The sequence below is a fragment of the Monodelphis domestica genome, chromosome 6 (genome assembly GCF_027887165.1).
Source record: "Monodelphis domestica isolate mMonDom1 chromosome 6, mMonDom1.pri, whole genome shotgun sequence".
NCBI lineage: Eukaryota > Metazoa > Chordata > Mammalia > Didelphimorphia > Didelphidae > Monodelphis > Monodelphis domestica.
Genome location: NC_077232.1, coordinates 60,196,599 through 60,223,240, shown reverse-complemented (window position 1 = coordinate 60,223,240; position 26,642 = coordinate 60,196,599). Strand labels below are relative to the sequence as shown.

General features: G+C 34.3%; 1 protein-coding gene across 6 annotated transcripts in view; it reads left to right on the top strand.

Annotated features, from left to right (window-relative positions):
- Window positions 1-26,642, top strand: part of USP47 (ubiquitin specific peptidase 47) — a 100,913-nt gene that overhangs the window by 60,038 nt on the left and 14,233 nt on the right. For 3 of the 6 annotated variants that reach the window (XM_007497093.3, XM_007497095.3, XM_016423432.2), the window contains 10 exons: window positions 2,777-2,872; window positions 2,954-3,106; window positions 7,091-7,258; window positions 12,348-12,479; window positions 12,970-13,046; window positions 13,400-13,455; window positions 17,968-18,080; window positions 18,432-18,536; window positions 21,080-21,287; window positions 24,884-24,999. In XM_007497093.3, coding sequence (XP_007497155.1) covers window positions 2,777-2,872; window positions 2,954-3,106; window positions 7,091-7,258; window positions 12,348-12,479; window positions 12,970-13,046; window positions 13,400-13,455; window positions 17,968-18,080; window positions 18,432-18,536; window positions 21,080-21,287; window positions 24,884-24,999 — 1,224 coding nt within the window. The remainder of the gene's footprint in view (window positions 1-2,776; window positions 2,873-2,953; window positions 3,107-7,090; window positions 7,259-12,347; window positions 12,480-12,969; window positions 13,047-13,399; window positions 13,456-17,967; window positions 18,081-18,431; window positions 18,537-21,079; window positions 21,288-24,883; window positions 25,000-26,642) is intronic. The other 3 variants (XM_056802077.1, XM_056802078.1, XM_016423433.2) reach the window with 1 other exon arrangement.

The window sequence follows — 26,642 nt, the reverse complement described above, 5'->3', positions numbered from 1 at the left end:
TTATTCATGTAAGTTTGTTGCTTTTTTGGCCAAAAAATAAAATGATAATTTCAAGTATGTTAAATTAAAGAAGTAGAATAAAATATTTACATAAAACAGTAAATATCTAGGACAGTAATTTTCAGATTGTGCCTTGGACAAATGACTTACCTGTATTTGTTTCTTTTTTTCCTATAAAATAGGCATAGCCAATGCTCTCTTTTCTGTGGATGGAAAAATATGGAGATTCTAACTTTACATTTCTCCCCTAACCTCTGATTAGGGCTTTGAGAATACCCACTTCCAAAAGGATGCTGGTATTCTGGCTCATTCCACAACCTTTATGAGGAAAAAAGCCCTATGGTATAATGCCATTTTTTTTTCTGCCAAAAGAGAGGCATGTGATCAAAAATAGAGATATGTACAAATTTGAAACTTTGTCACAAGTTTAGTACATAATTTTTGTGAATTTTATTAGCACAAGTAAACATGTGAAGCTGAAGAAAGCAATTATTTTTCTAGGCCTTTGGTAAGCAGTGACATTCTTAATGGTAATAGTGCTACATTATTCATAATATTTCATTCAGTATTTGAGAGTCCAAAGGGATATCACTTTTATTTTAATACAGAAAATATATTTAGGTATGGTCCTTTGTTGACTTGCACATCACACTAAGTCTACATAAATTTACATTACCACTTTTATCCATCATTTATATCATTTATTTGTCGGTTGGATGAATGAGTGAATCTAAATTTTTACTGTATTTCGTAGTGTGGCTAGCTTCAAAATGGTTTTACTTGTTTCCAAAAGTTTCTGGTTTAAACTTCTATCTTGTAATATTTTTGGAGAATATATAATATGGAAAACTAGATAATTTACAGAAGTTGAATGAGTGTCTATAGTAAATTTTATGAGAGCCTAAAATATCATGAACTACTTTTACCATTACTAGTCATTATAACTTACTGCTTTGAAGTAAATTATAAAACAAGTAAACTTCTTACCCTAGCTTAGAAAATATTTAGTTAAGACGTGAAGAATCCAGGGGACCTTGTATTTCAACTCTGGGGGCCATAGTGTAGCAGGCATGCTGTTGAGCAGTTTCACATGCAAAATTTTTAGAATTGCTGTTCAATTTTCATTACCTCTGTTCTGAAAGCAGTAATTCAACACCTTACACAATTGATGAATAGCAATCACTGGTCGACAATAAGCCCTATGAAAGGCTACCATTTTTCCAGAGCTCCTTCTTATTTGTAAATTATCTGGGAAGTATCTTTCTTCTTTATTTAAGTGATAACTACTTTTGCTTCTTTCTGTAGTCTTTTATATAAAATTTGGCATTCTTTTTAATTGAAAAATGCTTTAAGGGAAATAATTTGAAAAAAGTCTTATGACTACTAGTAGAACTCTTTATTGTGGGGGAAAAAAGCAGGGGCTTAAAAAAAAAACCTGCAAACATGTGTTTTGTTATTTGTTCTTAGTGCTTCCCTGTGTTCTGAGAAAGAAATGGAGGGAGAAGGGATGAATTTGGAGGCCTTTTGAATACCTTCTCATATCCTTGATCTCTTCCCAAAGTGGGATCCATCAAACAACAACATTTAGATAGTAATCTTATAAGCTGTGTGCCAGCCAGTTTGCAATTGGTGAGTCTATTCTATCAGACCACACACCCTTTTATTCTCCTTTTGAGGAACAACTTTTTCCATACAAAAGAAATTACTTTGAAGATAACATGTTTGTATTAGTGACCCAATTTTCTTTCAATTGATATCTTATTAATATGCATTTGTCCATTGGTATTTCTGCTTTAATACTGCAGGGGAACAGATGACTTCAGATGCGCTTTGAGTTTAGATAAAAGCATTTATTTATTGCTTACTACTACCTCTGCCAGGCAGAGATCATGAAGCCAAACTTGCTTTTTGTGTTAAATGGGCTATATCTTTTAGAAAACTGGAAAAATTATAAATGTTGAGAATTGACTCAAGTGGTCTCCTTTTTTCTTAAGGATGCAAAACTGAGGAATGAAAACCTGTTAATTCTTTTGAGTAAGAAACAGTCTTGCAATAAGTTTTAAGTAGTGGAAGCTCTTGTAATAAGTTTTTTAAAATATTTCACATTGCATTGAGAATAGGACACAACTGATTTTTTATTTTTACTAAAATATGTAGTTATGGACAAATGTTTTAGTACTATAAATCTGTCATTGGATATCTCCCATATTCAAACACCAATAACATTCTCCAAGAAGAATGAGGTGTTGGGTGTGTATATATCTATGTATATATGTGTGCGTACATATATAATATAGCCAAAATATCTCCCTTTGTTCTATATTAATTGTGCATACTATGAAATACTGAAAGAATTACTAATGTTTCAGAGAGAAAGAATCCTTTTAAAATTAAAGGAATGAGAACTGAGGTTGGTAAGTTAGCAAAATATCAAATTTCCTGATGATACAAAAATTGATTCCAGAGAAATTACTAAATGTGATGTGCAAAATAACAGGGACTTTTTTAAAAATAGGGAAGCAGATGAGACCTTGTGGATATTTCTGATGCTGAATGAAATATGATGCTAGTTCAATATATGACCACTTATTTCTAGGTGGAAGCTATCTTTTCTTACCATTTCCTAATACTTTTCTTTCTGCCTCTTAGGTGTCTTAAGTTTCTGGCCATCCTACCTTTTTAAAAATCTTTTTAAATTGTCATGTCTGTTCAGGCCCTAGTCATTAACATATTTCTTTAAAGTAACAACTATAAAAGAATATATTTCTTTCACTAGGAAGAAGCATTACATGCATTTATACAGCCAGAGATCCTTGATGGTCCCAATCAGTATTTTTGTGAGCGGTGTAAGAAGAAGTGTGATGCACGGAAGGTAAAAACCACTTGTTCAATTTCATGATATTGGTTGTTTGAAATGATATTCAATATTTAACATTGTGGTTTTTTTTTTAAGGGCCTTCGTTTTTTGCATTTTCCATATCTGCTGACCCTGCAGTTGAAAAGGTTTGATTTTGATTACACCACCATGCACAGGATTAAATTAAATGACCGGATGACTTTCCCAGAAGAGCTAGATATGAGTACATTTATTGACATTGAAGATGAGGTATATATAATTATTTTCTACAATATTCTCTTTTAAATTTGACAAGTCTTTTAAGTTCCTCTATATTTGTGAGCAGCCTAGGAATTAAAGTGTACCACGTAGATTTTCATAGAACTTAATGTCTTGATGGTCATTCTTTGCTTCCCTTTATTTTTTTTTTTAATGTCAGGATCTGAAGAGAATATTTAACTTAATGAGAGGTTTCTCTGCACACCTTAAATTGTGAACACTTTGCTATTTAAATTAATATGGCTTTGGAAATAAAATAAGCTCTCACAGTTTGGTGTTCATTGATTAGAGAGTACATTGGTGAATGAAATGAATGAATAAGCATTTGTTAAGTGGCTATTATGATATCAGGCACTGTGCTAAGTTCTGGGGAACCAAATGCAGAAAATTGTTTTCAGAGAGTTTATCTTCCCATTTTGGCCCCTATCATACTAATCAGGGTAAAGTTAGAAAACTTACAGGTATATAGAGTAGAGATGACAAACATACAGTCTGCATTATGGACTGCAATGCTCCCAAATTTGGCCCAAATCAGATTAAAATGTAATTGGACCACAGGAACCCTATGTTTTATGCATATTTTAGTGGCCCCCATTTCTATTTGGAAGTATCATTTTCCACTCCTCTACCCCACTGATGTATTTAAGGGTCCTTGTTCTTTTGTGTAGTTATCTAAGGCTTATTTAGGAAGGATTAGGAATATTTTAAATGACTCCTTCTGGAATTTCAGCTTTTGAACAAGTTAGGGCAAAGCAGGAACACATTGTTTACTTCCCCACTTTAAAATGGAGAGTTCTTCAAAATTTGTTAGATTTTTCCTCTTGCCATTTTCCTCTATTTACTTTCCTTTTGTGGTGCTTTTCTTTTGTGGTTACTTTTCATGGGATGAATTAAGATTTCAAGAGCTTAATTCTATTGTGACTGAAATAATTGCTTTTTTATTACTGGAGATTTTCACTAGATAGTAAAGATGGACTAACTGATTTGGCATTCCCTTGAGAGACTTTATTTAAGTAAACAGAAGTCCATAGATCTACAAATTCAAAGCAACCTAATAAATAGATATTATTTTCTAGAACAGAAAGTTATGCTTAATCTTAGACTATTTTAGGCAGATGGTATCACAATTAATCATATTTCAGTAGATTTCATTACTAGGGGTGTTCCCTGATTCACTGCAGCCTGTAGACTATCATGACTTATTCCGTGTAGTGCTTATGTGGGCTTCTTATGTATCGTCAGCCCTTCTCCAGGCCATCCTATATGTGGTGGTATACCTGAACTGCCTTTCACCATCTTGCACTCCTGTCCTATGATTTGGCTGCTTTCTTGTTGCTCCCTCTTCCATGCATTGATAGAGTAGATCTACCTTTGGAATGTGCTGATATCTGTTGGCCCCCACAGTATTCTCCCTATTCTTTGAGTTAATTGCAGATTATATTGTGTTCCAGGATTCAAAACCATAAAGAATTAAAATGTTCTCTATAAGAGAATATTTATATTCAAAATATGGGTCTTTGTGACAGGGAGCAACTTGGGATGATTAAATAGATTGCACAATTTCCCTAATATAATCTTATCAGACTCTTTTTTTCTTTCTGTTCAATTCTGGACATTATCAATCTATAGTGCTTATCTCAAATTATATGTATTTTATGTTTCTCCTCAATTGACTGGCCATACAAACTGCAAGTAGCATTTTTCGTTCACTTAATTTTTTCCTGTATGGATTGTTAGAATATTTATGTATTTCCTTAAGGAGACCCTACAATGTTCTAGATCTTGTACAGTAATGTTTATTAACAATATTATCTAGAGTATCTTACTAGCTGTAGAGAATCCCTACTTTTAGACAGGGAGCAAGAAATCCTCCGTGACAGTAGAGGATATTATGATTTTAACAAAAATATCTATTATTCAGTTATATGGTTGCTGAACAGAATTATCTCTGTGGTTGCATTTGTCAAGAAATGCCGTAGGATCTTAACATAGGTGTGAGTGACTCTCTCAGAGGAGAGCCTTGTAAGTCTGTATTTTGTTCTGCCAAGCTAAATGCTTTTTTTAACCAAAAAAACCTAAGCAGCAAAGTTTTATGAGAATCTAGTGTAAATGTTTTATGAAACTGAAAAGCACTATATAAATGTCAGTTATAAACTAAGTAGAGTCTGTTGAAGATAATAGTTTGTGAAACGCTCATATTTTCACCAAGCATAACTTTGATACATTACATAACTTTTTTCCAGAAAAATTTTAAAAAGATGAAAAAGCAGGCATATGGATTGCCTTTGTAATCTGGATCAACTCTTGGCATCTTAATATATGACATGTAATTTTTTTTCCCCATTCTTCTAATAGCTTCTCTTCCAGAGGTCCGTTGTAAAGCAATCTCATGTTTTCAAGATTATGTTTCTTCAGCATGGATTTTTTGCTTCTCTGTGTATTTACTTGGTCTGGTTCAGTCTTCTCAAACCTTTTCCAGGAGAACCAAAAAGACTTTTCTTAGTTTCTTTCAGTGACCTTATTGGCTATTTCCCCATTCTCTAGTGGAATTCTTCACTTAAAAGAGAACGGTGTTTTACAGTAATTTTGAAAAATCAGTGAAGAAAATTTCAAGCCTAGTTTCATTTCCTTTGAAAAGCAAAGCATTCTATTTAGCCTGTTCAGAAATGGACACAAGGGAAATTGACAGGCAGCGCTTTTGAGTTGACAGCCTGAAGAGGTAGCCTCCAGTCTACTCCTCTCCCTTGCACCAGCTATTGACATTTCCCTTTGATTTTTTTTTCAAGCCTCTCAAAAACAGGCTGAGAGATTCTCTTGAGTTTGGAAGAAATTTCTTTAGTTGGATTTGTGTGTTTTTATTGATGATCCCTTTGTAGTATGGTGAGAAAAGTATCAGCATTGAAGTCAGTCAAAGAAATTGCATTTAAAGTATGGTTTTGCCACTTACCACCTCTATGGCCTTGGGCCTCAGTTTATGAAATTTGGAGTAGATTACTTTCAAAATGCCTTCTAGCCCTAAAGCCTTGATCCTCTGGCTATCTCCCTAGGTGCTGCTATTTCTACTTCTTCATTGTAGTGATTGAGAACATGAGGTTTTGGAGTCCAAATGTCCAGAGTTTTAGATTACAGTCTAATTCCTCTGCCATTGATGATAAAAAAACAAGTTATTGTCACAACATTGACAATTTGTTTAATTTTGGAACATTCTTGAAATGATATAATTCATCTGATTCACTAATCTTAGACCTTTTTTCAATTCCATTAGTTTATAAGGCAATACTTATTATAACCTTTCACTATTCTATTAAAAAATTCTAAAAATGAGTTTGCATTCCTTGCCTCTGATCTCTCCCCTAAATGGCAGAGATGATGTTTGCCAACAAAAGTGATCTAGGGGCTCGTTTTTAAAAAGCCTCCTCTCTTTGGCAATTGTTTCCTTTTGGTAACTTTTACAACAAATGGTGATACTTAACATTTATCTTTTTCCATTTTCCATATTTTAGCATTGATGATTTATTTGAAAAGACCAGTTATTCAAATTGTTTGGCGTCTTTTCATCTTTAACTTTTCTCTTGATTTAGTATTAAATTTAACCCTTTTCATCTAGTCAGTGGCTTGATTACAGGGAATACATTATCCCATTGTAAGTTGAGTTTCTTTCTCTTCAGAAATTTTTGTCTATCATGAGATTTTAGACATCGATAAAATAAAGACCATTCTTACAATTATAAATAATATTTAGTAGAGAGTTCTGTTTGGTAAAATACTCAATTATAAAATCAAAATTTTAATAGCAAGGCTTTCTCTTTTAAATGATTTTGAAACTCCATTTTGTTTAATTTAGTATCTTGTGAATTGAAATACTTATCTTAATATTTTATTCTATTAATTTTTTCAAGTGGATGTATTTGTATTAAATGTATTATCACTTCATGTGGCTTGTAAATTTTAAGAAGACTTTTATTTGTTATGAAGAAGTCTCCCCAGACTGAGAGTTGTACCGACAGTGGAGCAGAAAATGAAGGCAGTTGTCACAGTGATCAGATGAGCAACGATTTCTCAAATGATGATGGGGTCGATGAAGGAATCTGCCTTGAAAGTAGTAGTGGAACTGAAAAGATTACAAAACCTGGTCTTGAAAAGGTACCTTTTTCTCTGTGATATTGAATTGGAAATTCAATCTCTAAAAGGAATTACTGGAACTACAAGCATGGTGGTGCCTCCTGTAATTTGTGCCCCCAGGGGCTTGTGAATACATCAGGGATATTGTGGCTTGTAGATAGCTAGCTCAGGAGTTGTGAGCTACAGTTAGGGCAAAGTCAGTCACTTGTTCCTTCTATGTTCAGCACCAATATGGGCAACCCCCCGGGGAACAGGAGGTTACTTCGATAAGTTGAGGCAAATTGAACCAGGATAGAAATGGAGCAAGTCAAAGCTTCTGTGCCTATTAATAGTAGAAGGGCCATTGCATCTCCAGCCTGGCAAGTTAAGGAACTCTCATAGATGATACTGATATTCCTTCTTTCAAAAGTATGTTTTTAAAATACTTATTTTGATCTGTAAATGTGGTCACATACAGATGGTAACTACATTTTAAAAGGGTTTAAAAGAATCAGATCTACTCACCTCCACCCCACATAAATAGCCTACTGTATTGAACTTTTGAATGATGACAGACTTGAGACCAGTATCCTGGAGAGGACACCTAGAGTAGGGTTTTTGAATTAGATAGAACTTTGGGAGTAAGCATGAAAAGAATGATTGAGCAGTAATAACTGGATAGTAACTTGGACAACTAAGGTGCTTTGCACTCTGTGTAGGTTAGTAATACTTTGTCTAATTTCTTGAGGGCAAACAAGTTGGGAAAATCACACCCAAAACATAATTCACAGTTGCACTAAAAGATGTGTTTTAACATTCATGATATTTTTAAATGCTTCAGTTTCTTCAAGTCTTCAAAAACATATGCAGGGTTTTTTGCTCAATGCTGAGGACACAAAAAGGAAAACACTCAGATTTGTTGACCTGAATGAACCTTTAGTCTAAGCCCTAAATTAATATAAATCTTTCCTGGGCCTTTGAGACACTACTTCTTGGTTCTTCCTTTGTCTTTGTGTTCATTCCTTTGTATCATTTGATGGATCTGATGGATCATCATCCAGATCTTATCCCTTAATTGTGGATGACTTCATCAGTTCCCTAATGAACCTAAGTTCATTCATCTCTATGCAAATGATTCTTAAATTTCTGTCTTTGATTTGTTTTTGGCATTCATTTTTTTTTTAACATTTTGAGTTTCAGATTCTCTCCCACCCTTTGAGAAAGCAAGTATATCTAGATATTGTGAAGACATGCTAAAGATGTTCATATTAGCTGTTTAAAAAATAAAATAACATAAAAAGGAAGAAAGTAAAAATGTATGCTTCACGTTGCACCATTCATAAAAACCTGACCAGAGAAACCTGCTCATCTTTCTTATAGAACAATAGTATTCCATCACAATCATATACCACAACCATTACCCATTTGATAGGCTTCTCAGTTTCTAATTCACTGCCACCACAAAAAGAGCTGCTATAAATATTTTTGTACAAATAGATCCTTTCTCCTTTTTTGTGATCTCATTGGAATACAGACCTAATAGTAGTATTTGCTAGGTCTAAGGGTATGGGCAGTTTTATAGCCCTTTGGACATAATTCTAAATTGGACCAGTTCACAATTTCACTAACAATGCTTTAATGTACCTATTTTTCCACATCCCCTCCCACATTTGTTGTTTTCCTTTTCTGTCGCGTTAACCATTCTGATAGATGTGAGGTAGTGGTATCTGAGAGTAGTTTTCATTTGCATTACTCTAATCAGTAGGGAATTAGTACATTTTTTCATGTGAGTACTGGTAACTTTGATATTTTCTTTTGAAAACAAATCATTCATATCCGTTGACAGTTTAACAATTGAAGAATGGCCTTTATTTTTATAAATTGGGGTCATTTCTCAAAATTGGAGAAATGAAGTCTTTATTAGAAAAACTTGCTATAAAACTTGTTTCACCAGTTTCTTGCTTTCCTTCTGGTTTTGACTCTACTGGTTTAGTTTGTCCAAAAACTTTAAATTTTATTTAATCAAAATTACTCATTTTACTTCCTGTGATCCCCTCTGCTTCATTTGGTCATAAGCTTTTCTCTTATCCATTGATCTAACAAGGTTTTCTGTGCTTCCCAACTTACTTATGATAGTGCATTTTATGTCTAAACCATGTAACCATTTTGATCGTATCTTGGTACACTGTGTGAGATCTTGGTTTATGCCCATAATGGCAAACCTATGGCATGTGTGCCAGAGATGGCATACAGAGCAATCTCTGTGAGCACACATACCACCCCCTCCCCACCTCCACTTCACCCCCTCATTTTCTCCCAAGTTTGTTATTAGAAAGGGAGAGGGACTCAGGCAGAGTTGCTCCCCTCCCCCTCTCCACTGTGCCTGATGATACTTTTTCACATCCCCTGCCCCTCTGCCTAGCAGCTCAATGGGAGCACAGATAAGGTGGGCAGCTCACAGGTGGGAGAGCTGGAGGGCAGTGGATTGCTCAGACCACTCCCCTCCCCCTCTCTAACTTGCTGGGGACATTTTTTTTTTCACTTCACCTGCCCAGTAGCCCAGTGGGAACATTTTCTCCCTCTGTGTGGGGTAAGAGGAGGCAGAGCATGCCTAGTACTCATTGGGGGGCACAGTACTTGGTCTCTGAAAGGTTCACCATCACCCGTCTATGCCTAGTTCTGCCAAACTGCTCTCTAGTTTTCTCAGAAATTTTTGTCCAATAGTGAGTTTTTGCCCCCCCAAAGGTATAAATTGGCAAAAATTACCAAATATGGCAATACTTGGTATTTAGACCAGAGAATCCATAGAATCAATAAGAAGAAAGTCCTCATATACAACAAAATATTTAGAGCAGCAGTTTTTGTTATTAAAAAATAATTGGAGGGGGCAGCTCAGTGGTTCAGTGGATTGAGAGCCAGGCCTAGAGATAGGAAGTCCTGGGTTCAAATGTGACCTCATAACCTTTCCAACTGTGTGACCCTGGGCAAGTCACGTAACCCCTATTGCCTAGCCCTTACTGCTCTTCTGCCTTGGAACCAATTCATTGATTCCAAGACGGAAGGTAAGGGTTTAAAAAAAAATAATAATAATTTGAAGCAAAAGTAGATGCACATCAATTGGGGAATGACTAAATTGTGATACATGAATAGAATCTAATATTACTGTGCTGCCAAAAACTATGTATGTGATGAATACAGAGAAACATGGTAAGGTGTACATACATACATATATATATATATATATATGAACTTTATATATAAGCCTATAGAGGGTAAAGTTAGCCAAGCCAAGCAAACTATATAATTGATAATGACAGCATTGTAAATGGAAAGTACAGCACATCAAAACATCAAAAGTGAATGTAGATGGCTCAATGAATTGAAAGTCAGAAGTAGAGATGAGCGGTTCTGAGACCAAATCTAACCTCAGATACTTCCTGACTTTGTGACCCTTGGCAAATCACTTAACCCCTTTTGCCTAGTCCTTACCACTCTTGTGCCTTGGAACTGATAGACAGTATTGATTCTAAGACAGAAGATATGGGTTTAAAAAACAAAGTAAATGTAGCAAAATTATAAAGATTAAACAGAATTTACGTAAAGAGAACAAAGGGCATCCCCAGCCTTCATCTTGTGGGGTAGGAGGTCCACAGGTGTTAAGACCTTGCACATTTTTCTAACTTTTTCAATCAGTTGTGCTGTTTTGTTTTTTCCTCTCTCAGAAAATTCTTTGTTATATGGGATGGCTCTTTGGGAGGGAGATTGGGGAGAAAAAGTCCTTGGGATAATTACAATAATGTAAGAAATAGAAGACATCAATAAAAACTTATTTGTTTAAATAGTCATTGTGCATATTGTTTACTCCAGTTTACTTTATTTTATGTCTCCCTATTGTCTGTATTCTTTTGTACTTTTAAGGTACAGTAGCATTCTTTTACATTCATAGAATTCATTCAGTCATTTTCAAGTCTGTCAGCGTCTGCTTGTTTTCTTGTTCTTTGCTATAAAATTGCTATTAAAATGTACTTCTATAAACACTTTGTTGTATAGAATACCCTAGGGAGGATCCCTTGGGCAAAGAGTATAGTCATTTTAATCATTTTCTTAGTCTGATTTCATGCAGTTAGCTTAAATGTTTCTTTCCACAGTTCTTCCAATATATTGACTAGGCTCATCTTTTGTCCTCTTTGTCAATTTGATGGGTGTGATTTGCAACCTATAAGTTCTTTTTCCCTTACCTGTGAATCAGTCTTTCATGTTGCTGCTCAGAATCTTCTTTTGATAACTATTTGTTCATGTTCTCTGACCACTTATCCATTAGAGAATTGTTCTTCATAGTATACGTTTTGTTCCCCATATATCTTGAATATCAGACCTCTGAAATAGTTGATGCAAAGATTTTTTTTCCCAATCCAGAATTTCTCCTTTTATCCTAAATTCATTGATTTTGTTCATGAACTTCATAACTCATGCAATTGAGGATATCTGTTCTCTATTTTGCTATCACTTTTATCCTTTCTCCAACCATAACTGAAAAGTACCTGATCTAGTTCTTTTTAATTTTTTTGAGAAAAGGCCATAAAAATAGTCCTTTATTATAACCATCAGAGAATTTTTAACTAAGAAAGTAGTATTAGAAGATCCAGATTACAATTAACTTTGCCTGTGATTACAGAGTAATTCTGAACAAATTATTATGGTAAAACCCTCAAATATAGTCATCGAGTGTAGTGACACCCAAATATGGGTTTTATTAAAGGAAACCACTTGTCTCTTGTAGAGGAAGTCATAGATATTTTGTTAGTAAAGAAAAGTATTTTCCAGTTACCTGTTTACATTTTTCTTGTTTGTTTTTACTTACTGTGGACCACACATAGATCTATTTTGTACTCAGCATCTTTTTAGTATGCATCATTCCAAGACTTCATGATTAGAATGGAGAAAATGGGCACTAAATTGTTAAATTTATGAAACAGACTTGAGGTTTTGTTCCAAAGTGTCTATCAATTTACACATTTTTATACCTTTGCTCTTCCCTGTAGCATAGCCTGAAATCTCTATACTATATATGTATTAAAGAAGATGGGATTAAAGATGAATGAGATTTCTATGTTGTTACTTTCCCTTCTAGAATTCATTGCTATACGAACTCTTTTCTGTTATGGTTCATTCGGGAAGTGCAGCTGGTGGTCATTATTATGCGTGCATAAAATCATTCAGTGATGAGCAGTGGTACAGCTTCAATGATCAGCATGTTAGTCGGGTAAGCAAGAACTTAAAAATTTTTTGCCCTGACAAGAGAAATTGAGATTATGCCAATTCACCAAAACTTTTGAGAGAAGAAAACATAGAAGACCGAGTGGAACTGGGTTTTCTTAACACCATTCCTATTTCGGTCTCACTCATTTGACATGCTAAAATTCTTTTTTTTTTTTTAATTTTTCTCTTAACTAGACTTTTACAATTGTTCCCTGATCATTAGTGCTGAAGTTCATTGGGAGCCATTGACTACTGATGAAAATTTGATTTATTAACTGTTTAGACACCCCCTGAAGATTTTACATAGTCCTAAATTTAGGTCTAATTGATATATGTGGTACATTGTAATTGTGTGTGTTCCCTCTTTTTATCTTTTCCTTTTTCCTTTGATTTGCTCTCCTTTACAAGAGTTCATTAATTCCATTTGTTTAGGGACAATGTAGAGCATCAAATTAAACTTTTACAGACTTAAGTACTGTGATATAATGTTTCAGATAACCCAAGAGGACATTAAGAAAACTCATGGTGGATCTTCAGGAAGTCGAGGATATTATTCTAGTGCCTTTGCGAGGTTAGTAATGTTCTCCGTCTTGAAAAATGGGCCAAGGGAATCATGAGCTAGATTTCTGCATTTGGAGGTTTTTTTCCCTCACTCTTATAGTTCTATTAACATTATTACTTAACTAGCTCATCAATTACGAGTCACTTTGGGAAACAGGCCTACTCGATATTCAAATGACTTAACCAGAGAGGCAGTTGAATCATTTCATCCATACATACAAGCAGAAGAAAATTTCATGATTTCCTAGTGAAGTTTAAGTATGAATGTGCCTGAAAAAATGAAGTAGGGAAGAGTGCTTTCTATACTTGTTGACCTAATAAAATTAAATTCAGTCAGCTGACTTTGCTTTGTCTTTCTACTAGCTCCACAAATGCATATATGCTTATATATAGATTGAAGGATCCTTCGAGAAATGCAAGTAAGTGTATTTAACTTGACTTTATGAACATAGTAATAGGGCATTATCTTACCAGTTTTACAGCACTAGTTAAAGAGTTTTCAAGATTAAATTAGTGAGTTTAATGTATGTAGAATAATTCAATTATCTTGAGTAAGGTACTTAATCCTTCTTATGTTTATATTTCTTGAACTAGAATTTGAAATATAGTCATTAAGGGCCCTCAGAATAATTCTTGCCAAAATTGCAACTAAGTTGGGAGTTATACGTTTTGGGCTTATTTTTTATTTTTTTCTAGTAATGGAGTCCTTATTCAATATCAAAAAAAATAAAACTAATGTTTGACTGCAACATTGTTTTTGAAGCACAGACTTTGGAGAAGTATCTTATAGGTGAAGCTACTTTATAATAAAATTCTTTTATTAAGAAAAAAACCTAAACCTCCTACTGATTCCTGCTCTGTAGGAATACCATTAAAGTTGCCTAGTATACTGCTTAAAAGAATAAAATGTTTATTACAGTAAAAAATAGATTATCAACAAATGTAGGCAAATCTAAGAGATAGTTTTTTTTATTAATTATTTCTATTTTAACTTTCAGATAATATTTGATCAAAATCTGCCCCAGGTATTTTTCTGAGACATATCTATGGAAATTAGAAAATATTTGGAAATTCCATCCCGATATATTTCTGAAATAAGAGAATCTGTCTTTTAATTTGATTTGTTATATTCCCATGAGTGGAGTCACACATAAGATATTTATAATTACAGAGTGTTTTTATATACATTCTCACTTGATTGTTTGATCATTTTAACAACCCATTAAAAGTAGGCAATAAAAGGTATTTGTACTATGGAAAGAGCCCTAATTCATTCACTTCTGTTTGCTGCTTATACCCAGTTTGACTTTGAGCAAGTCATTTAACCTCTGACTCCATAACCTCATAACTCCATGGGTTCTAATTTCCTTCTAACTTGAACTCTAGGGTCATCTAAAACCCCCAATTTGCAAGTGAAGAACTTGAGACCCAGAAAGGTTAAGTTTTTTGTCCTAAGTTGCACGATCTCTAAAGTAGTAGAATTGGGACTCAAACAGCCTCTTCTCATTCAGCCCCAGGACTCTCTCCACTTGTTAAGTATTTCTGTTCCTCCTCCTAGTACCAACAAAAAACCCATATTTTTATATTTGAACTATGTGCATGAACTTGGATAGACTATGAAAAGCATAAGTCTTTAAAACAGTCATTTTCTATTTATAGGTATTTTGTTTTATTTAAAAGTCCCAAGAAATTAGTGTCTTTTGTTGAGGGTTTTCCTTTCCATTTTTTATTACACATTGTGGTTGTTCAGTTCTTTCAGTTATGTCCCACTTTTTGTGACTCCATTTGGAGTTTTCTTGGCAAAGATACTGGAATGGCATTTCCAGTATCTTTTCCTTCTCTAGCTCATTTTACAAATGAAGAACTGAGGTAAACAGTGTTAAACGACTTACTTAGGACCACAAAGCTAGCAAGGATCTGAAGTCAAATTCAAACTCAAGAAGATGAGTCTTCCTGACTCTTTAAGTCCAGCTCTGTTATCTGCTATACTACATAGCTGCCCTCTACCCACCAAATGAGATTTAAAAGTAATGAAGCCTTATGCCCTGTACTAATACACCTTTAAAATTTAGGTCACAGAATGTGAAATACAAGTGTACTATAGCTATACAATATAATGACAAAGAAAATATGATTATTTTTTCATGGAGAAAAATTTTGGTATTATTTAAGAGGAGCAAAAATTAAGGTATTGTGTTTCAAATTTTATGAAAATTCTCTTTTCCAACCAGGAAGTAACTAAAGTTGCCCTTTTTTTTTTTAACAAGGAAAACATAATAATTTTGTTTGTTTGCTTTTTAAAATGAACAATTTTACTTACCATGGAGGAAAAAAATCATTAAGATCTTGTTCTCTGTTCTGTAACTATTTTGAAGTTAGTATAGAGAAAAAATGTAGGACTTCATTATAACACAGATTTTCTTACCTATAAAGCCAAAAGTGTTTCAGTTTTATGGATTTATTACTACCTCTTTCATATGCTAGGAACAGAATAGCCAGATTCCTAGTCAAATTTGCTATAACCTCTTGGCCAGATGGAAAGATGGCTCTTTTTTAGAAATGGGGCTACAGATTAGGGCTAGAAGAGTTATTAGAGTGAAAGTTCATTAGTAAAAGTCAACTCTTAATAGGTAGCCAGGCAACCTTGATCTATAAATAGCCCAGCCACCATCTTAGTAATTATCTACAGTCTTTAAAGAAAAGAAATCCAGTTCTTCTGCTAATCGCTATTCTTGCCTTAACGAATTTCTCTCTTTGAGGGATGCAGGTAGACACTAGAGAATCTGATCTACTATCTTTAGACCACTAAGATATCCTTTAAGTTTGCTCTCTAAAGAAATCTGGCACACTATCCTTGCAGGTGGACTCAAATGATGAACATTGCTTAGTCACAAGAGGAATGGAAGGAGTTGTTGCTTGCCCCTCATTTCCAACTTCCAGCATGATTCAGCAATGTAACCAAATGCTGTCCTCAACCCCAGAAAGTCAACTTTGTCATTAGTCATATAATTTCCCCACCTGCTCTGTTTTGTGCTTTGTTCTAATCTTATATAAAAAAGAACTGAGTCTCCATCTCAGGGTCTTTGCCTAAACTGAGGCAGCCATTGACACATTCTATTGGCAGGTAATTAATAAAATGTATCTTGCTCAGAGAAAAATGTGTGTCAGTCTACCTTTGTTAAACTTCAAACACAGTCTAAAGGAGGCAAGGAAGCTCAATACCTTTCTTGTTTTGAGGATCAAATGAAATAATATTTGTAAAGTGCCTCAGAGTAGGTAATGTATATAAATGGTAGCAGTAGTGGTAGTGATGGTGTGGTTACACAATGATGAAGATGAAGAGGCAGTAATATGATATAAATAAGTCTTTTAGACTTCTATATCATAGTTTCATAAAAGGCTTCCTATTTTGTGGTAGGTGTACTCTGAGCAATTAAACAGGTCTAGTGGGAGGGTTAAAGATCTAAATAAAGTACTTTAAATATAACCAAGAAGGATGTTTTTCTGAAACAGAGCAGTTGGGGAAAAAGTTAGTAGGCCAGTTTAAGACCTTGTCTTGTCCTGGTTCTACCTACCTTTCCAACCTTTTTTTTCATACCACTCTCCTTTACATTGCTGCCAGGCTAGATTACTAGCTATTCCACAAATTTTATCCTTTATCTTACACCTCTGTGTATTTTCTTCATGCCTGAAATGTATTCTTCTTTGGTCTCTCCTCTTCCTAGAAGATTTAGCTCAACCTTCCCTTGATCTTCCCTAATTCTCTTTCCCTCTTTTTTGTTGTACCCTAATTAGTCATGTATACAATGTAGCCCCACCCCTACTACTCCAAGTGAAAAGTAACCTTAAGAGTAAAGACTATTCTTTTTTATTTTTCGCCCTTTGGTGCTTGGCACAAACCCTTGTACATAGCATGAGCTTGCCAAATAGTTACTGAATTGAAATAAAATATAAGCTGTCCAAAATCTTCCTATGGACATTGTCTGTATTTTTCACAAATGGTGTCCATACCTATTTAGAATAAACCAGAAAGTGCAACCATCATCAGTCTTAGGAGAATTTGTGTCTTAGTTTATGTATTAGACTTGATGTTGATCTTAGTGGATTCTCTCCAAAAAGGCATATCATAGTTGCCCTTGATAATGACACTAATCATATTTTATATATATATATATATATATATGTATATGTAAACCTAGATTCCAAGTAAATTGTAAAACAGTTATTTGTCCATATTGATAGAATTTACCTAACAAATTCCTTACACCAATGAAATAAATCACAAGTCTTAGTTCTCTCTTCTTCCTCTTCCTCCTGCAAATGTCCCTTTCTCCTTCCTTTCTTCCCTCCTCCTCTTCCTTTTTTCTTACCCCCTCATATATGTTTTCTCTCATGTTTCCCCTGGATGTATATATAAAGCCAAAATGGAAGTGCCCCCTCTTTCTTCTTTTCTGATGAAACTAGGCTTAAAATCAAGAAGACCTGAGTTCACCTTGCCTTACCTACTCCCTAGCTGTGAGACCCTAAGCAAGTCATTTAACTTCTGTCTACTTCAGGTCTGCAAAATGGGGATAAAACTCATCTATCTCCCACAGTTGTTATGAGGACCAGAGGAGATAACTTAGAAAGTATTTTGCAAACCTTAAAGTGCTATATAAATGGTAGCTATAATAAATTTTAGATTCATTCTATAAAACTCAGCTTGTAGCAAGTTAACTAATATGCTGTCAAGAGAAATGGCTAAGAAATACTTATTACAAATATGATCATTTTTAGAACTCTGTAGAAGACCAGGTGTCTAGGGAAAGAACTGTCCTGGGATGGCCTCTGCTGTTAGCTATCTGGTAAAACAAACCAACAAATCTGAGGTTAAGGGTAATAAAAGCTGAATTGGAATGACAGCATCTGATCATTATCATTGTTATTGGTAGAATTTTTAGAAGTGAATGACTACCCGGAGCACATTAAGAGTTTGGTGCAAAAAGAGAAAGAATTGGAAGAGCAAGAAAAGAGGCAGCGTGAAATTGAAAGAAATACCTGCAAGGTCAGACTTTTCTCACCTTTTTTTGAAGGAAAAATCGTTCTAGCAGTGGAGTAAAATGGGCTTAACATTAGTTCTTTTAACACAGTGAAATGTTTTGTTATTGTTGGCATTCTTTAAGTAATTATAAGATAAAATTGTTATTACTAAATAAAAGTATTTTTAATATATAATATTTATATAATATATAATAATATATAATAATTTAATATATAATATTTATATGATATATAATAATAATAATAAATCTAAATAATGTTTATATAATTAAAGATGTAATGTAATTAAAAATAAAATTTATGAAAATGTGAATTTTGGCCTGATTAAAACATTGAGTAAATTTTTGTGTTACAGATAAAATTGTTCTGCATGCATCCTGTGAAACAAGTCATGATGGAAAATAAATTGGAGGTTCATAAAGATAAGACTCTAAAAGAAGCAGTAGAAATAGCTTATAAGGTATGTTGTCTTACCGTTTGCTAGATTTACATTTATATTATCAATTTGTAACCATTCTCATGTAAGAGAGTAGTGCTTTGATTTGTGCTTTCATATGGAATATTCCTATAGGTTCAGGCCATGACCTTGCTTTTTCTTTTATGCTCTGTGTTTTCCCATAAACCCTTTTCACTTTAAATCTTCAAGCTAGAAGCCAGCCCTCTTCTTCTTTTTTTTTTCTTTTAGCATGTTAGAGGTTCCATTATATCATTCAGGCTCCTAATTATGTAACATCTTGCTCCCATGATTTTCTGTCATTTTTTATTTTCTTTTGTAGTAAAGGCCTGTACACATTCCCAAATGTAATCTAATTTGTTCTCTTCCTACTCATTTTGCACTCAATGGCAGCATTTGTCCAGATTCAGTACTGAAAATAGTTCTTTTCAGGAACCCCAATAATTGTCCTCTTCTAGGAATGGGATTTTCTCAAAAGACGTACCTTATATCCCTCCCTTGGAGTATATTCAGCTCCTCTTTAGTAATGTTCATGTTCTCAAAATGAATTAGACTGGGTAGAACTTATTTTTTTTTCAACCCTTACCTTGAATCTAAGTACCAATTTTAAGACAGAAGAGCAGCCAGGGCAAGGCACTTGCGGTTAAGTGACTTGTTCAGAGTCACAAAGCTTAGAAGTGTCTAAGCCCAAATTTGAATCCAATTCTTCCCTACTCTAAGCCTGGTACTCTATCCACTGAGCTACCTGTTGCTTCTAGCTAGGACTTAATATTAAAAGCTTATATTTTGCTTTGTAGAGAAAGGGCACTTAGAGATTTCAATAACTTGTTGTAGCAAGAGAAACCCAAATAATCATTGCCACATATTATAATGTGAAGATTAAACTATAAAACTTCATGTCAGCAGGGCCGCTAGGTGGCTTAGTGATTGAGAGCCAGGCCTGGAGTTGGGAGGTCTTGGGTTCAAATCTGGATTAGACACTTCACTTTAACCCCATTGCCTCGCCCTTACCACCTTGGAACCAATACTTAGTATTGATATTAACATGAAAGGTAAGGGTTAAAAAAAAATTCATGTTTGATGCCCTCTGTACTGATTATGATTTTGCTACTGGCTTTCTTTATGATTATGAATAAGTTTAATTTAAAACATATCGGAAATTACAGTAGCAGCATTGAATGTTTACATATCAATTTACAAGGTGTTTTCCTCACAAATTACAAGGTGTTTTCCTCACAAAAGCATTAAAGTGGCAACTGCAGAGATGGAAGGCATCTTTTTAGGCTCCCCATCCATCCACTCATCCTACTGATGAGAAACTGAAGCCCAGAGAGGTTGAATAACGTGCTCAAGATCACATGTGTAGTAAGCAGCAAAATTAAATTCAAACCCAGACCCCCAGACTCTAGCTTCAACTTCTTTCAACTACATACAGCTATCACCATTTTACAGATGGAGGAGCTAAGGCTTAGGAGTGATTGATTTACCTGCAGTCATAATGAAGAACATTAAATATTCCAGTGACTCCCTATGATTTCTCTGCTTGATTTCTATAATGCTATAATGCTTTTTGTGGAAAAGGCAAACTCTCAAGTCTGGTACCACAGATGACATGTCAGTTCATTGGTCTACTCCAGGGAAGTAACTGTGATATCTTTTTGAGGGGTCAAATACCCAGCCCACAGTACTCTGAACCAGACTAAAATGGAATTCAGAAATATTTAACAAAATTAACAAAAATAAAGTATAAATAACATTACATTTTAAAACTTAAGTCTTTGTGCACTTGCAAGATCCTTATGTTCTAGAGAGTGGCCACCATTTTTATTTGAGCTTAACACCACTGGTGTAGTAAAATGAGTTTAGGATTTGCAGTCAGAAGAACTTGGTTCTAGCACTAGTTCCATTATTTTACTAAGAACATAAATCTTTTAACTTCTTTTTGCCTCAGTTTCCTAATCTGTAAATAGAGATAATAATACCTGAACTACCTAGCACGAGGAGCTATTGTAAGGAAAACATTTTCTAAATTATATGGATGTGAGCTCTTACAGTGTAGCCATTGTTATGTAAAATAGGCTGCTTAAGAAGCTCCCCCTACTCATTCATAGCAGCATTCTTATTCCTATATAATTGAGCAAATGATGGAGTGATTCCTTCATTTAAATTATGTAGTTTTCCTTTTTATGATTCATAAATATGTATCCTCAAAATTGCATAGTACCCTGACTTTGGAGTGCAGTTTAACTTCAAAATTTTTACTGAAAAGCATTTAATAATTTTATGTTTGGAATACTTTGTTACATAGATTGCATGCTTAATCATTTAAAATGTTATTTGGGAATGATGGTAAAAATAAAAGTTAATTTTTATTTTAAAAACATTTAATTCATATTTCTAAGTATTGTATTTGTGCATCTATACAAGTCATAAGTACATAAATATATGTATATGTGTATAGGTAAAGAGAGAGAACTATAGGTGGTAATAGTCATATTGATGTTATATTTAAAAAAATAAAATCTGTGGGGTAACTTTTCCAATTTTAGATGATGGATTTGGAAGAGGTCATTCCCCTGGATTGCTGTCGTCTTGTTAAGTATGACGAGTTTCATGATTATCTAGAGCGATCATATGAAGGAGAAGAGGATACTCCAATGGGGCTTCTACTTGGTGGAGTCAAGTCAACATACATGTTTGATCTACTCTTGGAAACCAGAAAACCTGATCAGGTTTTCCAGTCTTATAAACCTGGTGGTAAGAAATACATTATTCTGAAGAATTTTGTTTAGTTTAAATTACTTAAGTAATTGGGAGGGGGGGTGTCTTATTTTTAAGTTGAATTTGAACAGTTTTACTTATTTTCAAATTTTTAAATGAAAAATTAAGAAAAATTTAGGAACAAGCATTTAAAAATTCAACAGGGATATGTACAAAGAAATATATGGAAGATGAAAATAACCCAGATGCCAAATAAAGATAATTATCATTATTCCTTAGCTTAGACAGGATCTTGAAATCATTGTTTGTTAGTCCATAATGTAGTGTGTGCTGTGCACTCCAGGGGAAACCTTGTGAATACTTAAGCATTTTAAAGTTCCTGTTTCTATGTAATAAAAGAGTGAAGCAGAGGAATTTTAGAATAATTTTTTTTAAGAATGAAAGACCCTATATATAAACTATATATAAACTATATAAAGTATTATATTAAAGTTTCAAAGATAATCATAAACATTCAAAAGTTGGGGTATCTATTAGCAGAGGTATGGACTATAGGAAACCTTAATGCCAATCCATTATTCTTTCAGTGCAGCCAGTATCTAACAGAATTGAATGGTGTGGATCTATATTTTGGAAATTGCCAAAACTGCCTTTTGCTACTCCAGTAAATATCAGAACTTTAGTTTTGGAAATAACATTCCCAGAATATTCTCATTTTAAAAGAGAGATCAAATTGTTGTTTCTGTACTGTATACTGTTTTATTGGTAATATATAGAGCAGAAGTCACATTTAAAGTAAATCGTGAGTTTTAACTATTAATGAATTAAGGTTATTGTAACCTCTTGTCGTTACATCGTACAGTTCTCGTGGGTGGACACCTGAGAAGGAGATTGGAAACTAAGGGAAAATTGATAGAGAAGAGAAAGAGAGTGTAAAGATTAAAATTTAGGGGAGACTGAGGCAGGTAGAAATTAGTTTCTCTCTGCAAGGAGTATTATATTTTATGAGGTTTATTAAAGGTTGAGAATTTAAGAATATACAAGTAAGAAAAAACACATGCCTAGGCCAGAGGCCTAGACAAGACCTCACCTACATTATGGAAAGAGCCACTTCTGCCCCAAAACGGAAGTCCAAAAGAGGCCACAAAAGCCTTGCAATTAGGTTAAATACCTTCTCGATCTCGCCCACCTCAGAATTCTGTGAGATTACAAAGCATTTTGGGGAAGTGGAGCAAGGGCTTGTGGGGATTGAAGTCCAGAGTTCAAATCTCAATTTTACATTCCCCCCATTTGATCCTCAGGGAAGAAGTCCTTTCCCAAAGGATCATAAAAACATAATCAATTTAAAGATTACAATAATTTGAGGATAAGAAAAAAAGAAACCAATAATTGCTGAACGCATTGACAAAAAGCCAGTTAGGGGCAGTCCCCTTTGGCATGAAAATATACATACAAATAAATGTTCAATCAACCACACCCAAAGTTCAATTTTGTGCAGCTGGCTGGTCTGGAGGCTTCTTCATGGTATCTTCTCCAACAGTTCAGTTCTGGATTCAGAGAGGTAGCATCTTCTTTAGCTAAAATTCTTCTCAAAAGGAATTTAAACTTTGCAATTTAAATAATGATATTTTTACATTTCCCCTGTTAAGAGGGTGATTGAGGAAAAAAAAAAGGATCACTTATGGATGCATGGCTGAGGTATGAGGTATGTGAATCAATTGGCAAGAGATATTAAAAAGATATCAGAAAAATCAAAAAGAAAAGAAAGATTTCTGGATGAAAATATAGACTATCAAAGTCTTATGTGTAAAATTCCAAGTAAAAAGAAAAATAAATCTATAACAGGTCCTTGAATTAGGGCCCAATCAAAAATGATCTAAGCATTGATGCATTTACCCAGTCAGTAGCCAGGACTACAAAAAGGTAAATTGTAATAATCAAAATGGTTGAAGGCTATAAATTATAGTAGATATAAGAGTGGGTGAGTAAATTGTGACTGCAGAAAATATGTTTTCACCACAGTTTTTTGTTTTAAATCAAATATAAGGTGGTCGCCAGGGAAATATTCCCAATTATAAATATACCCAAGTCAACTGGGTTTTATAGAGATTTTAATTAATAATACAATGAGGAATTAAAGAAAGAGAGAAAGAGAGAAAAAGGAAATAATGAGAAAAGGATAGACTGGCCCAGGGTAGCCCTGGCCAACCCAGTCCTAAGTCCTAAAAGAAAAGATCAGTCAGTCAGTTATCACTCACCATAAGATCTGTTCAAGCGAGGATTCTGGGGGACAGAGTCTCCCCAGAGGGAGTTCCAACCAGAGTCAGCCTCCCTTGAGAGACCTCCTTAGAGATTTCCTCCAAGAGATTCTTTCTCAAGAGAGATCCTCTTCTCAAGAGATTCCTTTTTCTTATATAGGGGGTTTTCTCCTATGTCACTTCCCCTAAGTTCTTCCATCTACCAATCACAGTAGACATTTTCCAAAGGACAGCCCATTCTGAATTCACAGCTGAGTCGACTAATCCTTTTAGTAAGTTTGAACCAGAAAAAACTTCTGAATAAGTTTTCACCTCTTTGCTCCTTGTAAATTCACAAGTTGCCTGACCTTTATAGGTACTTAGCACCCTATTGTATTAATTCTAAAAATAGGCATGGCTTAAAGAACTTTTTGCCTCATTATAAGTATGGGTTTAAGTACTTTCATTGTTTATAAAGGAGTTTTCTCCCCTAAAGCAGTCCTAAGTATGGGTGGAGTAGAGGTCCTCCCATTTCTGATCCAAGTAGAGTTCTCACTGTCCAAATGGGGAATGTTCCCAGTAGGGAATTGTTCCAATGGAGAATTCCCCAATGGGGAAATTTTTAACATTCACAAGTCTGAGAAATTTCAAGATTCACAAGAGAGACAAAGGAATAAACACTCAGAGACAAGGAATTAAAAAATATGAGCTACATCTTGCCATGCCCCTCTGATGGTATTGAGAGAGGGCACTACATGTGCCTTCAAACTTTTATTGAAGAGTTTAGGAATGTGGAATGGGAGGTAGCCAATGAACATGTGACATGGCATAGGCTTTATGCCTGACACTGGCTCTATTGACAATCAATTGTAATCAAAGAGGAGGAGGTTAAACAAACATGTGACTTGGCAAGGAATGTGGTCCAACAAGGTGTGAACTAGGACCCTCTGGCAAATATTGTCCTGCCAAGGAATTCCTCTGACCTTTGGATTGAAGATTTGGAAATACAATAATCAATAAGCAACATGACTATGAGTATTGTATATGAACACATAAGATACAATATCAATACACCAATCATACTTTCAATATGCTAATATACCTGGTATGCTACAGTTATCCTAGAAAAGCTTAAAGCATTTTATTTGAGGAGCCCAATTTGTTGGATTTTTCATTATGGATAGTTCATCTTGTTAATTAAGGTTAACTTGTTAATAACTTTAGATGAAGAAAGGAAAAGACAGTCTTAATAAGTGTGTATATTATACTTTTTCACAAAAAAAGTAACTGTTACTTTTTTTTAAACCGTGACTGTTAAAAACCATACACTGAATATCTTAAGTCAGTTACTTTAAGTACTTAGAATTCTGTTCTTATGTTTTTCACATGTGGCAGAAGTGATGGTGAAAGTTCATGTGGTTGATATAAAGACAGAATCTGTTGCTCCTCCAGTTAGCGTACGAGCTTATTTAAATCAAACAGTCACTGAATTTAAGCAGCTTATTTCAAAGGTAAGTAATAAATAACACAATCTATGGGTGGAGAAAAATAATTTCCATATCTAACATAAAAACTTTAATAGTTGGGCAGCCTATTTGAGAAGAATGTCTAATGGTTGTATTCCTTTCACTAACACTGAATAATGCTTCATTTCAAGTACTAAACTTTTGATAGTTCTATTGATTTGAGTATGCCATAGTTTTTAAGAATGCTTAACATTTTTCTATTTATTTATTTTTAAATTGTGCTTAAGAGTTTGATAATAAATATTCACCAAAAAGAATTACCTTAGGCATATTCCAAATATACATTAGTCAGCAGACATTTTTCTGGTACCTATTTACATGCTTTTGATAAACTATAGAGGAGACAGATAAATAATGCAAGATTATTCCCCAGGAATAGCTTTTAGTTTAGTAGATCAGGTAAGTCAAGGACAGAAGTAACTGTGAAGCAAGCAGAACATGACTTGAGTTACTAACTTTTTGCTTTTATTAACACTACACTGAAGTTGTATGATTACATATTAAAAACATCTTACCAAATTGCCCTGGTAGCTAGATTAAAAAAATATTTCACCTGTGTATTTTTACCAACCCATACATATTCATTTGTAAAAATTAGGAAGTTGGAGATGATGATGATTAGTCTTTTTTCTTTTAGTTCAGAGATAACAAAATGCCTATGCTTTTAGTCATTACTAGAACTATGTGTACATTTGCTTCGATTATAAAAGATAACATTGTCCTAGAGAGAGACATAGGAACTAGAATTTTAGAGACAGTTTTTGTTTTTTTTTTTTTATGAGGAGGGAGAGAGGAGATACAGGGCTGAGATTTAATCTCTAGAGAACTCCTCATGAGGAAACTGCCTTGACCAGTACAGATCAGCAATTTTTCTTTGCCTTATTCTTAAGGACATTACCCAAGGGATTAAGATAACAAATAACTTGTAACTTCAGTAACAGATACAAATCTTGGGCCTAGGCCTTGCTGATTCCCCAGAAACACTCTTAGTATTTTGTGATTGCAATGGGCATGTTTTGCTAATGTCTTTTTTTAAACTTTTACTTTCTATCTTAGAATCGATACACAATATCGGTTCCAAGACAGAAGAGCTATGCAATTGGAGTTAAGTGACTTGCCCAAGGTCATGCAGTTGGGACATGTCTGAGGCCACATTTAAACCCAGATCCTCCCTTCCCTAAGCCTGGCCCTATACATTGAGCCACCTAACTGCCCCTTCTGATGTGTTTTTTGAACATATCTAAGGTCATATTTGTTTTTATGTTCTTGCCATTCATTTAAAGATGGGGGGTGGGGAGTGCCAAGGAGCTATGAGTCAGCACACTCAAAATTATTACCACCTTAAGCTCTTCAGCATTATGTAAGCAGGTTCGTTTGATTATATTCTTTCTCCTTTGTATTAGGAGGGAGTACTAGCTCAGTTGCCTCTATTCCTTTATGTTCCTGGAAACTGGAACTGGAGGTTGACAATTTCTTTACCATTCAGCCACCAGTTTGTATCTTTAAAGATATGATGGTATTGGACTTTTAAACTAATAGATTACAGTTAGGAATTGGAGGAGATATTCCCCCCAGTCATTTCTATAGACATGATGGGAAACAAATATTTGTTGGCCAAAATCTATTTT